The sequence below is a fragment of the Dermochelys coriacea genome, chromosome 7, assembly GCF_009764565.3.
Source record: "Dermochelys coriacea isolate rDerCor1 chromosome 7, rDerCor1.pri.v4, whole genome shotgun sequence".
Classification (NCBI taxonomy): Eukaryota; Metazoa; Chordata; order Testudines; family Dermochelyidae; genus Dermochelys; species Dermochelys coriacea.
Window position 1 is genome coordinate 83,547,039 of NC_050074.1, and position 13,734 is coordinate 83,560,772.

At 44.9% G+C, this 13,734-nt stretch overlaps 1 protein-coding gene across 5 annotated transcripts in view; it reads left to right on the forward strand.

Annotated features, from left to right (window-relative positions):
- The first annotated feature begins 7,347 nt into the window (after positions 1-7,347).
- The window catches only part of LOC119858395 (prosaposin), a 34,534-nt gene continuing 28,147 nt past the window's right edge, over positions 7,348-13,734 (forward strand). For 3 of the 5 annotated variants that reach the window (XM_038408925.2, XM_043518185.1, XM_038408927.2), the window contains exon 1: positions 7,352-7,501. In XM_038408925.2, coding sequence (XP_038264853.1) covers positions 7,462-7,501 — 40 coding nt within the window. In that variant the 5' untranslated portion in view covers positions 7,352-7,461. Of the gene's footprint in view, positions 7,502-13,734 lie in introns of all 5 variants that reach the window. The other 2 variants (XM_038408926.2, XM_038408928.2) reach the window with 1 other exon arrangement.

Here is a 13,734-nt window from a genome sequence, read left to right on the forward strand (position 1 = left end):
AAAAGGAATGCAGGAGGGGCAGAAATTTGCTTGAATTGGCATAGTTCCAAGTCATCTTCACTATCATTAGTCACCTCATTCTTATTGCTGACCCTGGACTATGAAATTGTGGAACTGCACTGAGTAGCTCTGTCCTGATGTACAATAGGGAACAAGATATTCTTAGATTCCAAAAGCAGCAAGTATAGTAAACACCACATAAACTTACCATACTGTTGACTTTGTATCATTTCTCAGCTTGACTCCTAGAATATTCTGCTACTTCCTGTGTTCCAAACACTGTCTTCCTTCAAATTCTTCCCCAAAACCTTTCTTCTCTTTTCTGTATTAGCTGGGGGAAATGGCTTTGTAACAAATTGCAAGTTCAAGGTATTGTAATCAGCAATATCTATATATCACACATATATATGTGTCCACACACATCAGCTGTCCTTGGCCTTTTACAAGCATTAGCTGTATTAGAGTGCTGTAATGCCAAGATGGAGGTCTTTTGGTTTAGTCTGGCTAAACCCATGCAGTCTGCAATGGTTTTGCCCCTTTGTAGACAAGAATTTACAAGTATGTGATTGCACCTGTTCAGCAAGATCTAACTCACATTGCAGTGCCTTGGGTTTGGAAAGCACCTAAAAGCTCCAGCTGTCAGCAACACCTACTGAATTCCTGGGGGGGGGGGGGGTCTGCTTCCAGCAACAGGTGAGCACAATGGAAGTGTAATGATGCTGCCCTTGTTGGGACACAACCGTGAGTGCCAATTCAGGAGAAATTGCTTAAAGCAGGGCAGTTACAGCCCAAGGCCGTGGTTCTTTTGCACACTAAGGGAAACCCAAACCAGTCAAACAGAGAAGACTTAAGTTTTACCCCACTGGCTAACCACGAATCACACAAGCAATTCCCTTAGACACTCCACTTTCCCTGTATCACTACTAGTGCCACGAATGGTTATGAAAACCAATACCCCAGTAAAAGAAAAAAGGTTCTCCCGATCACAAAGGACCAAGCCCCAGACCTAGGTCACTATACAAATTAGATCTTACCCACAAATCACACGGTTGCCAATCCTTTATAATCTAAAATCTAAACATTTATTCATAAAAAGAAAGAAATATAGATGAGAGCTAGAATTGATTAAATGGAATCAATTACACATAGTAATGGCAAAGTTCTTGGTTCAGGCCTGTAGCAGTGGTGGAATAAACTGCAGGTTCAAATCAAGTCTTTGGAGTACATCCACAACTGGGATGGATCATTCAGTCCTTTGTTCAGAACTTCAGTTTGTAGCAAAGTTCCTTCAGAGGCAAGAAGCAGGATTGAAGACAAGATGGAGATAAGACAGCTGCCTTTTATAGTCTCTTCCAGGTGTAAGGACACCTTTTTGTTCTTACAGTGGAAAATTAAAGCAAGATGGAGTTTGGAGTTACATGGGCAAGTCACACGTCCATGCATGACTCAGTTCTTTACAGGTTTCAGAGTAGCAGCCGTGTGAGTCTGAATTCGCAAAAAGAAAAGGAGTACTTGTGGTCCCTTAGAGACTAACAAATTTATTTGAGCATAAGCTTTTATGAGCTACAGCTCACTTCATCGGATGCATTCAGTGGAAAATACAATGGGGAGATTTATATACACACACGCAGAGAACATGAAACAATGGGTGTTACCATACACACTGTAAGGAGAGTGATCACTTAAGATGAGCTATTACCAGCAGGAGAGCGGGGGGTGGGGCGGGGAAGAAAACCTTTTGTAGTGATAATCAAGGTGGGCCATTTCCAGCACACAAATCAGATGTCAATTATTATAACATTTAAAAACCAGTTGAAGAAAACTGCAGTCTCTCTGGTCACTCGATTACAGATCTAAGAGTGGCTATCCTTCAACAAAAAAGCTTCAAAAACAGACTCCAACGAGAGACTGCTGAATTGGAATTAATTTGCAAACTGGATACAATTAACTTAGGCTTGAATAGAGACTGGGAATGGATGAGTCATTACACAAAGTAAAACTATTTCCCCATGTTATTTCTCCCCCCCACCCCACTCCACCCCCCACTGTTCCTCAGATATTCTTAGAGACTAACAAATTTATTAGAGCATAAGCTTTCGTGAGCTACATCCGATGAAGTGAGCTGTAGCTCACGAAAGCTTATGCTCTAATAAATTTGTTAGTCTCTAAGGTGCCACAAGTACTCCTTTTCTTTTTGCGAATACAGACTAACACGGCTGCTACTCTGAAACCTCAGATATTCTTGTTAACTGCTGGAAATAGCCTACCTTCCTTGTCACCATGAAAGGTTTTCCTCCTTTCCCCCCCCTGCTGCTGGTGATGGCTTATCTTAAGTGATCACTCTCCTTACAGTGTGTATGATAAACCCATTGTTTCATGTTCTCTGTGTGTGTGTGTATATAAATCTCTCCTCTGTTTTTTCCACCAAATGCATCCGATGAAGTGAGCTGTAGCTCACGAAAGCTTATGCTCTAATAAATTTGTTAGTCTCTAAGGTGCCACAAGTACTCCTTTTCTTTTTGTGGATACAATTAACTTAGACTTGAATAGAGACTGGGAGTGGATGGGTCATTACACAAAGTAAAACTATTTCCCCATGTTTATTCCCCCCCCCCCCCCCCCCCCCGTTCCTCAGAGGTTCTTGTCAACTGCTAGAAATGGCCCACCTTGATTTTCACTACAAAAGGTTCCTCCGCCCCGCCCTCCTGCTGGTAATAGCTCATCTTAAGTGATCACTCTCCTTACAGTGTGTATGGTAACACCCATTGTTTTATGTTTTCTGTGTATATAAATCTCTCCACTGTATTTTCCACTGAATGCATCCGATGAAGTGAGCTGTAGCTCACAAAAATCTTATGTTCAAATAAATTTGTTAGTCTCTAACATGCTACAAGTACTCCTTTTCTTTTTCAGTTCTTTACAGGTGGCAGCCATTACCCACATGTTATGTTGAACTCCCCAGGAAGACTTCTTATGTGGATTGGAGTCTCCCAAGGTCCATTGTCCATTAAGTGTTTCTTGACTGGGCACTTAACTTGCAAATTCCTTTCTCAAGAAACTGACCAAATGCTTTACTAAGGCTGATTCAGAATCAAAACACACTGATATACAGGTACATAGCCAATATTCATAACTTCAGCTACAAAGATGATACACACAGACAGCATAATCATAATTAGCAAATCATAACCTTTCCATAGACACCTTACATGACAACCTTTGTACAATATTTGCTGCAAATATATAAGAGTGGTTGCACCAATGATCTATACAGTCACAGGTTATATTAATAACGTCACAGGAAGATAATGTGCTTCTTCATTCTCAACAATTGTAAGCAGAGTTGTATGTGAATGCATCAAAGTGTTTTTGTCAAAACCAGAGTTGCTTTGTGGACTTGCTATATCCTGCAAAGACAAGGAAGGCAGCCACCTATTTCTGCAACTGATATCCCTGCAAGGGTTTCCATTATTAGAATGGACACTAGCTGAAGAGAACTTTCACAATGCAAACATGTGTAGTGTTGACCTTGTGAGTCTGCTTCAGGGTGGATTGATTTTAAATCAAGGTGATTTTTAAATCAGCAAGTGGAAACCTCAGTTTAAATAATTGATTTTAATCAAAAAGAAAAGGAGTACTTGTGGCAACTTAGAGACTAACAAATTTACTCCTTTTCTTTTTGTGAATACAGACTAACATGGCTGCTACTCTGAAACCTGATTTTAATCAACTTTTCCATCTTCATTTACCCTATTGTCTAAAGAAAGGTGCATTCTCATTGGTTGATTAACAAATAGAGCCTTTATATTAAATTTTGTACATATCTTTTTGATATGTAGGAGGGTACACTGTAACTATATACATTTAAGCAAGCAATTATTTAGCTAAATATTTTCAGATTCTTAACTGTACACTTTTACAAGCTTAGAAAATGGTGAATGATATATTTCTTAAGTAGATAACATTTTGTTCACGAATTACTGTCAATCTGCATTAGGAAAGTAACTGGAATTTAATTACACACCATTATATACAATTTATTTTTGTTAAACAAAACAACCTTAAATGTTTTGGAAACAAACTTATCAAAACATGTTTCACATTCAGAATTGTCTTATTAATCCCACAGTTCCTTTAACTGTAGTTGTGAATTAAATTGATTATTTCAGGTCATCCTGGGAAGATATTCAAATATGCCTAAGTGAAAGTATCTTGGAGCTTAAGTTCTTACTAACCTAAGTCTCTTGAAAATGATACTCTCCTAAATTACTTAGGCTGATTTATTGAGCCATATTTATAAAGCTTGACCTCAAAAGTTGGAATCATGGGGAAATATTTTTATATCTTTTATTTTTTTAATGAAAGTAGGTTTTTTTTTAAACCTCCCCCCCCCCCATGTATTTAAATCTCAGGTCAGTTTTGTTTTAAAATGTTGCAGAGTAAAGGTTGAAAACATAGCTCTTAGGCTCAAGAATGAGAAGACACATACAACCCAATTTTCTTTTTGAAATCTCTATTTTTAAGCCACTGTGTTTAGGGATGGGAGCAAAAAAGAGGGCTGACACAATTTTGGATTCTGCTGAGATATTTTTCAAGGTTTCTGTTTAATATTCAGAGCCTCTACAAGGTTGTCTGCCTGCCTATACTCCCATGGCAGTTATATGCTGCTAACACAATGAAACTGATGACTCACAGGCAGAGATTTATAAGGGCAGGAGGGGAGGCAGAACTTTCAAAAGAGCCAGCCCATGAAAGAAGTAAGAATGAGCATGGACCTCTGAGTGTTCAGAACCAAATGCTGAATTGATCTTTGATTTACCTTTCTCATAAGCAGCTCACTACTTGATTCTGTGCTTATCTGGAACAAAACAACCCCTCTTCTTTCTTTCTCCATGGAGTGCAGAGAGAGACTTGTGGTTGTTTATTTCCATAGGAGGCATTTGGAGGCTAGCGATGGCGGCCACATTAGCACTTACTAAAAGAAAAGGAGTACTTGTGGCACCTTAGAGACTAACACATTTATTAGAGCATAAGCTTTCGTGAGCTACAGCTCACTTCATCGGATGCATTTGGTGGAAAAAACAGAGGGGAGATGGATATACACACACAGAGAATGTGAAACAATGGGTTTATCATACACACTGTATGGAGAGGTTTCAGAGTAGCAGCTGTGTTAGTCTGTATTCGCAAAAAGAAAAGGAGTACTTGTGGCACCTTAGAGACTAACAAATTTATTAGAGCATAAGCTTTCGTGAGCTACAGCTCACTTCATCGGATGCATTTGGTGGAAAAAACAGAGGAGAGATTTATATACACACACACACAGAGAACATGAAACAATGGGTTTATCATACACACTGTAAGGAGAGTGATCACTTAAGATAAGCCATCACCAGCAGCAGGGGGGGGAAAGGAGGAAAACCTTTCATGGTGACAAGGAAGGTAGGCTATTTCCAGCAGTTAACAAGAATATCTGAGGTTTCAGAGTAGCAGCCGTGTTAGTCTGTATTCGCAAAAAGAAAAGGAGTACTTGTGGCACCTTAGAGACTAACAAATTTATTAGAGCATAAGCTTTCGTGAGCTACAGCTCACTTCATCGGATGTAGCTCACGAAAGCTTATGCTCTAATAAATTTGTTAGTCTCTAAGAATATCTGAGGAACAGTGGGGGGTGGAGTGGGGTGGGGGGGAGAAATAACATGGGGAAATAGTTTTACTTTGTGTAATGACTCATCCATTCCCAGTCTCTATTCAAGCCTAAGTTAATTGTATCCAGTTTGCAAATTAATTCCAATTCAGCAGTCGCTCATTGGAGTCTGTTTTTGAAGTTTTTTTGTTGAAGGATAGCCACCCTCAGGTCTGTAATTGAGTGACCAGAGAGATTGAAGAGTTCTCCAACTGGTTTTTGAATGTTATAATTCCTGACATCTGATTTGTGTCCATTTATTCTTTTATGTAGAGACTGTCCAGTTTGGCCAATGTACATGGCAGAGGGGCATTGCTGGCACATGATGGCATATATCACATTGGTAGATGCGCAGGTGAACGAGCCTCTGATAGTGTGGCTGATGTGATTAGGCCCTATGATGGTGTCCCCTGAATAGGTATGTGAACATGTTGGCAACAGGCTTTGTTGCAAGGATAGGTTCCTGGGTTAGTGGTTCTGTTGTGTGGTGTGTGGTCTCTAAGGTGCCACAAGTCCTCCTTTTCTTTTTGCGAATACAGACTAACACGGCTACTACTCTGAAAATTAGCACTTACTGAAACCTATAGTCAAGCGTGGTCAACTACAGCAACCCTGACAGGTAGAGGTAGTCAAGCTTAGAAAACTTCCGCTTGTTAATCTTAGAAGTAGGTCTACACTGCAGGGCTGGCTTCTGTCAGCTGACTGGGCTTATGGGGCGGTTTAATTGCAGGGTAGATGATGCGAGTCTGGGCTCTCGGGAGGGTTAGGTTTGAGCCCCAATGTTTACACGTTTCAGAGCAGCAGCCGTGTTAGTCTGTATTCGCAAAAAGGAAAGGAGGACTTGTGGCACCTTAGAGACTAACACATTTATTTGAGCATCAGCTTTCGTGAGCTACAGCTCACTTCATCGGATGCATTCGGTGGGGAAAAAAAAATGTTTACAGGGCAATTAAAGAGCGCCTTAGCCTGAGGCAGCGGCAGGGGCGAGGTGTGGGGCGCCGAAGCGCCGCGCAGGCGGAGAGCCAAGGCGGGGATGGACCAAGGTCTGTTTTCCAGCGACTCCAGTTGTTCCTCTTCAGGTCTCCTTCCCGCGGCAGGACCGCAGCCCCGCGGGGGGGGGACCGCTCTGGGCTCTCCCCACTCAGAGGCGGGAGGGAGGCCGGGCTCAGCAGCCCTTAGGAGCTGAGGCATGACGAGGAGCTGACACCCCCCCCCACACCGCGTGGGACTCGGCCCCGGCTAGCCCCGCCCAGCCCGAGCTAGCCCCGCCCACCCCGAGCTAGCCCCGCCGCACGGGTCACGCGGCCGCTGAACGCTCCGACGCGGCTCCCTCCCTCCCGCCGCGCCGGCGGCCGCTGCTGGCTGCGGGGCCAGGCGTCACTGGCAGGAGCCGCCCGGGGGTGGGTGCTCCCAGCCGGCCGCCTGCAGCCCCAGGGGACGTCCCTGTACAGAGATAACGGGCCCGGCGGGGCAGCGCGGCCTGAGCCAACCGCCCCTGCCTACGCCCCTCGGCTTGCCCGTCACGTGGTGTCTGAGCACCCCCCCTCAAGAATCCCCGCATCTGCTCCCTCCTGCGCATGCGCCTTCTCCCCGCTCCGGGGGAGATGATTCAGCGTCAGACGAGCGGGGCAAAAGGAGCATGCGCAATGGTGGGAGGAGGCGGTCTCCCGAGCGGGGTGGGCAAAGCATGCGCAGTGGCGGCCTCGGGCTGGCCTTATATAGGCTGCGGTCAGCTGATCGGCTCCGCATTGCAGAAGGTGGAGTTCCGGAGGCGCAATGATGCAGCTGCTGCTTCTCCCGTGTCTGCTGGCCGCCGGTAAGCCGGGCCGGGCCGGGCCACTGTTGGGAGCCACTCGCGGGGTGGTGGCAGCTGTAGGGTAGACTCTGGCTTGGGAGAGTCCCCGGTTTCCTTGGTGCCCGGGGCTCGCCCCTGCGGGTGGAGGAAGGGCGGGGAGCGGCTCCAGCACCGGGAGCTGCCCGGGGCAGCGGGGCTGGTGTGTGTATGTATAGGGGGCTGAGCGGAGCCACCCCGGTCTGGCGCCCGGGAGCGCTGGGCCAGGTCCCCTTCCCGCCGCGGTGCGAGTGGGTCGGGGGCGGGCTCAGAGGTGTGTGATCCAGGCCAAAGCCCGCACTATCTCGTGCAGCCGGTGCTACACAAAGAGACTAGGTAAATACTGTCCTCGGAGCTTCGTCAGATTCAGCAAATGCAACCTGGGTCATGACCCCGTAAACGCCAGAGACTGGAGCTAATTAATCAGACCTGCCGTGGAGTGAGAGGCACAGCCAGTGTCCCCCATCTAACACTAGAATCTTTAGCTTTCTATCTTAAAGGTTCTTTTGTCTACACAAATTTTTGGTATCAAGTTTATGGGCACGTTCTTCAACAGATAAAGCCGACTCTTGCTATAAATGATACAGCAGTGTAAAACGATGCTGACTGCCAAAGCCCTGAAGAAAAGAAAAAAGCATACAAGAGAATGTTGTAGGTGGAGAGTTGGGAGAAAATAAATCTTGCCTGGAGCCTTACTGTTGTACTAATGACACTGCATTACTCACCATGATGTAATTTAGTTTGATATTCAATGCTTCCACAGTGCTGTGGGTTTAGTATTTTACTTAGTAAGTAAGTAAATGTTCTGTGCCCCAAATAGTCTGTTTTCCTAATAAAACAGAGTACTGGGGGGAGTTGACAAACAAGGTGATAGATGAAGAAAGGAATAAAAGATTTTTTTCGGGGGGGGGGGTTCTTGAGGTATAGTGTTCATCATCACAGGTCTTTCATAAAGTCATATCTTAAATCTACCAAAAAAGCTAACAGATCTTGAAAAATTAACCTGGTACCTAATTCAAAAACACATACCCTAAATAGGAGAGCATCGTCTGGGGACAAAGTGCAGATGAGGAGAGGCCAACCTCCACACCCATCTGAAGCAAATACTCACCGCCAATTACACACCACAGAAACGCTAACCCAGGAACCAATCCCTGTGGTAAACCTCGTTGTCTACTCTGTCCCCATATCTATTCTAGCAACACCATCAGAGGACCCAGCCACATCATCAGAGGCTCATTCACCTGCATGTCTACTAATGTTATGTATGCCATCATGTGCCAGCAATGTCCCTCTGCCATGTACATTGGCCAAACAGGACAGTCCCTATGTTTAAAAAAAAAAAAAAAAAAAAAAATCTGGACACATCTGACATCAGGAATGGTAACATACAAAAGCCAGTAGGAGAACACTTCCATCTTCCTGGATATTCTAGAACAGATTTAAAAGTAGCTATACTTGAACAAACTTCACAAACAGACTTCAAAGAGAAACAGCATAACTAAAATTCATTTGCAAATTTCACACCATTAATTTGGGCCTGATTAGGGACTGGGAGTGGCTGACTCATTACAAAAGCAGCTTTGCCTCTCCTGGAATTGACACCACCTCATCAATTATTGGGAGTGGACTACATCCCCCCTGATTGAGTCAGCCCCCTCAACACTGGTTTTCTACTTGTGAGGTAACTCCCTTCTCTTCATTTGTCAGTATAATAATGCCTGCATCTGTAACTTTCACTCCATGCATCCAATGAAGTGGGTTCTAGCCCCTGAAAGCTTATGTCCAAATAAATGTTAGTCTTTAAGGTGCCAGTGGACTCCTTGTTAGTCTATATCCACAAAAACAGCACGGCTACGCCCCGATACTTGACCTCCACACCCGTAACTGAAAAATAGGATTGTGCTAAGACTTCTGGCAGGATACTGTATCTCATCAGGGATTCTATGCTACAGGTTGGAGGCAGATATACTTAAAGTTTGGAAATCCTACAAACTTTTTTTTTCCTAACTGTAAAGGCAAAGAACCCTTCTTTGTTCTTCCACTTGCCAACCCAGACTCCTGCTAATGGCTGTGTCCATTACCCTGTTCCTCTGACAGCCTCTTTGCTGCGGATGATGATGAGGTGTTTCTAATCTACCCTTCAACGGGTCTCTATGGCTTAGTTCCCCCCCCCCCCCTTCAGTGAGGAACTCTGCTGCCTTTGTTGGCTACTGTTCATAGCCTTGCCAAGTGTTGGGAAAATGAAAATGACATTATTTTTGTCCGTTTCATAGCTACCCACAGGGTTATGAATGGTAGAAGTGAAAATTAACAGTACTCAGTGAATCCTCACTCTGTAGCTCTGAACAGTGGCAGAAATATTGCAGTTGTCTGTAGACTAACTAGGGAGACACAGCACAGCATCACTCTGACTGGAAAAGTATTTTTTGCGACCAGTGGCTAAAAACTCTTGTCAAGGTTCCTTCCCCACTCTGAACTCTAGGGTACAGATGTGAAGACCTGCATGCAAGACCCCCTAAGCTTATTCTTACCAGCTTAGGTTAAAACTTTTTCCCAAAGTCCAAACTTTGCCTTGTCCTTGAACGATATGCTGCCACCAGGTTTTAAACAAAGAACAGGGAAACAGCACACTTGGAGATGTCTTCCTTCCCCCAGCTCTACACCCCCTTTCCTGGAGAAGGCTTGATAAGAACCCTCACCAGTTTGTACAGGTGAACACAGACCCAAACCCTTGGATCTTAAGAACAATACAAAATCAATCAGGTTCTTAGAAGAAGAATTGTAATTAAAGAAAAGGTAAAAGAATCGCCTCTGTTAAATGGTAAATACCTTACAGGGTAATCAGATTCAAAACATAGAGAATCCCTCCAGGCAAAACCTTAAGTTACAAAAGACACAAAAACAGGAATATACATTCCATCCAGCATAGTTTATTTTACCAGCCATTAAACAAAGGAAATCTAATGCATTTCTAGGTAGATTACTTACTAACTTAACAGGAGTTGTAAGGCTACATTCCTGATCCGTGCCCAACAAAAGCATTGCACAGACAAACCCTTTGTGGCCCCCCCCCCCCCCCCCAATTTGAAAGTATCTTGTTCCCTCATTGGTGATTTTTGGGTCAGGTGCCAGTGAGGTTATCTTAGCTTCTTAACCCTTTACAGGTGAAAGGGTTTTGCCTCTGGCCAGGAGGGATTTTTCTAGCACTCTATACAGAACAGTGGTTACCCTTCCCTTTATATTTATGACAACTCTTCTAAACTATAGTCTGCAGAAACTGATGGTATTGGTGTCCCCCCCCCCCCCCCACGCATCCAAAAGCTTCTCCCTTGTAAATGAGCAAATAGATTTTTAACCCTTGAGTACAAAGGAGGTTTTAAGCCATAACTCGGTCACAAATTGTTCTTTAGGTGACTTTCTGGCTGTTTAGAAAGCCATAGAAATAACTGATTAGGAGACCGCAGCAAGTCATGCTGAAAAGATAAAGTGCATAGTTGGCCAGTGGTATGAGACAGCTTTTTTTGTTTTAATATGCAACTATGTTCTGAGAAACGCTTTCAGAAAAGCTTCAGACTTTATGTACAGTATTTAGGTAAACTATGATAGTGAGGGTGAATTAGTCTGGTTATAAAAGGTAGGTGTGTGTGGGGGGCGGGTGAGGGGGCTGCTACAGGCTAGGAAGGGGTAGCTTGTTAGTTCCTGTTGCCGTTTCTTGATGCCCAGCTTCTGGTGCCCTTTCCCCCACCTCTGTGCATGCTCCTGCCCTTCCCCTGGGTTGGGTGTCTGGCTACAGTGGCTGGAAGGTGGGGAAAGGAGAGCTGTTTCAACCTGCTCCCCAGTAGCTGGCCTGATGTCAAGCTCCGCTGGCCCTGTATATGTGTTATATAAAAACATTGCTGTGTCCTGTTCTCCTCTGAGCTATTGTGGGGCTGGAAAACTTTTTTTTTTTTTTTTTCAGGGGAGAGAATGTAGATCAGCCTCCCATGCTTCAATTGGGGTGGTGGGGGAGGTGTGCTGCAGTGGGCCCTGCCTGGTTCAGCTGCCTCTGTGAAACAATTGAGCACAAGAGAGGACTCTTGTTAGACCTCTTTGTTCTATAAATATTGTTCTGACACCATTCAGTGCTCTGTGGTTGCTCACATGAGTCTTGCTATGGTCACTAATTGACTTCTCCATGACAGAATCATGCAGATTCAAATGTTGCAGCGTAGTTTGACTTCATGAGCTAGTTTTATTAAAGTCTAGCTTTGGTTGTCATATCTCAAAGGAATTGTTTGGAAGCTCATTTTAATGTGGCTGATAGACTTAAATTTTTACCTTCCGTTATTCATACCCATGCATTCATCATGCTAATTTTAAAAAAGACACTATAGAAATCCAACTGGAATTTTAAGACCTTCTTATATTACAAGGCAAGTACTCTTCTCAGATACAGATGCCTTTAAAAATATACTTGCTAAACTGGGTGCCCCATGAATCATCTTGGTCTTTTGGTGTGGAGCTCTGACAGCTGCTGCTCTTCTTCCTCAATCCTTGAGCTATCCCTTTCTGCTGTGTTTTTTTTTTTTTTTGGATGCAGTTGGTAGGTATCAGTTGGCATGCAGTAAATGGAGTATATGAGGTGGACCTATAACTGAAGAGAGTCAGTCAGAAGACTGAGGCCAAGTCTACACTATAGACCTATATTGGTATAATTACGTCACATAGGGGTGTGAAAAATAAACCCTCCTGTAGACAGCACTATGTCAAGGGAGGGCTTCTCCAGCTGACACAGGTACCGTAGGAAGGTGGATTAACTACATCTGCATAGTAGTTTATTATCTTTATTAAAGTGCTACAGCAGTGTAGCTGCACCAATGCAGCTGAAGCACTGTATGTGAAGACAAGCCCTGAAGAACTGGGCATCTGGGTGAGGCATAACAAATGTATGTTGCTTTACCTATAAGACTTTTACTCAACAAGATAAAATGGCAGGTAATGTAGAATGAAGAAGCTTTTAAGAATGTTTAGACTTGGATTGAGCAAACCTTTTGGCCTGAGGGCCATATCTGCATGGGCCATTGTATGGCGGGCCATGAATGCTCACAAAATTGGGGTTGCGGTGCAGCAGGGGGTGACTGCTTCAGCTGGGGGATGGGGCTCTCAGATGGGGCCAGAAATGAGGAGTTCAGGGTGTGGGAGGGGGCTCTGAGCAAGGGGTTGGGGTGCTGGGGAGGGAGGGGGAGGTTCTGGGGGGCGGGTTTGGGATGCAGGAGGATGCTCTGGGCTGGGATCTAGGGGTTTGGAGTGGGGAGGAGGAGCAGGAGGGGATCGGGGCTGGAGCAGGAAAGGGCTCACGGGTTCAGGCTCCAGGCAACGCTTGCCTCAAGCAGCTCTTGGAAACAGTAGCATGTCCTGCCTCTAGCTCCTATGCAGAGGCATGTCTGGGTGGCTTTGCATGCTGCCCCGTCTGCAGGCGCTGCCCTTGCAGCTCCTATTGACTGCAGTTACCGGCCAATGGGAGCTGCGGGGGTGGCGCTTGGGGTGGTGCAGCATGTGTATATATAGGAGCTAGAGTGGGGACACGCTGCTGCTTCTGGGAGCCATGACATCCACATGTGGAGTGGCCTCAACCCCGTTTCCTGGCTATAGCATGGAAGCGGGGCAAGCCCCAGATCCCACTCCCCAGCAGGAGCTCGGGGGCCAGATTAAATTGGCTGATGGGCTGGATGCAGCCCACGGGCCGTAGTTTTCCCATCCCTGGTCTAGACAGACTGTACTTCCTCTAGATTCTCGCATAATACATGAACTATCAAACAGCACAAGTGAATTCATTTGTGGGAGGAAGGAAAGGGGCAATAGTTGAAGACAACATAATGGGTCTTGAGCATTCTTTCCAATGTAATAATTAGGACCCTACCAAATGCATGTCTATTTTGGTCAATTTCATGGTCCTAGGATTTTAAAAATTGTAAATTTTTATGATTTCAGGTACTTAAATCTGAAATTTCACATTATAATTGTAGGGGTCCTGACCCAAAAACGACACGTGTGGGGGGGGAGGGGAGGGTCACAAGGTTATCATAGGGGGAATTGGGGTACAGCTACCCGTACTTCTGTGCTGCTGCTGGTGGCAGCCCAGCCTTCAGAGCTGGAGAGCGATGGTTGCTGCCCAGCAGTTCAGCTCTGAAGGCAGAATCGCCACCAGCGGCAGCACAGAAGTAAGGGTAGCATGG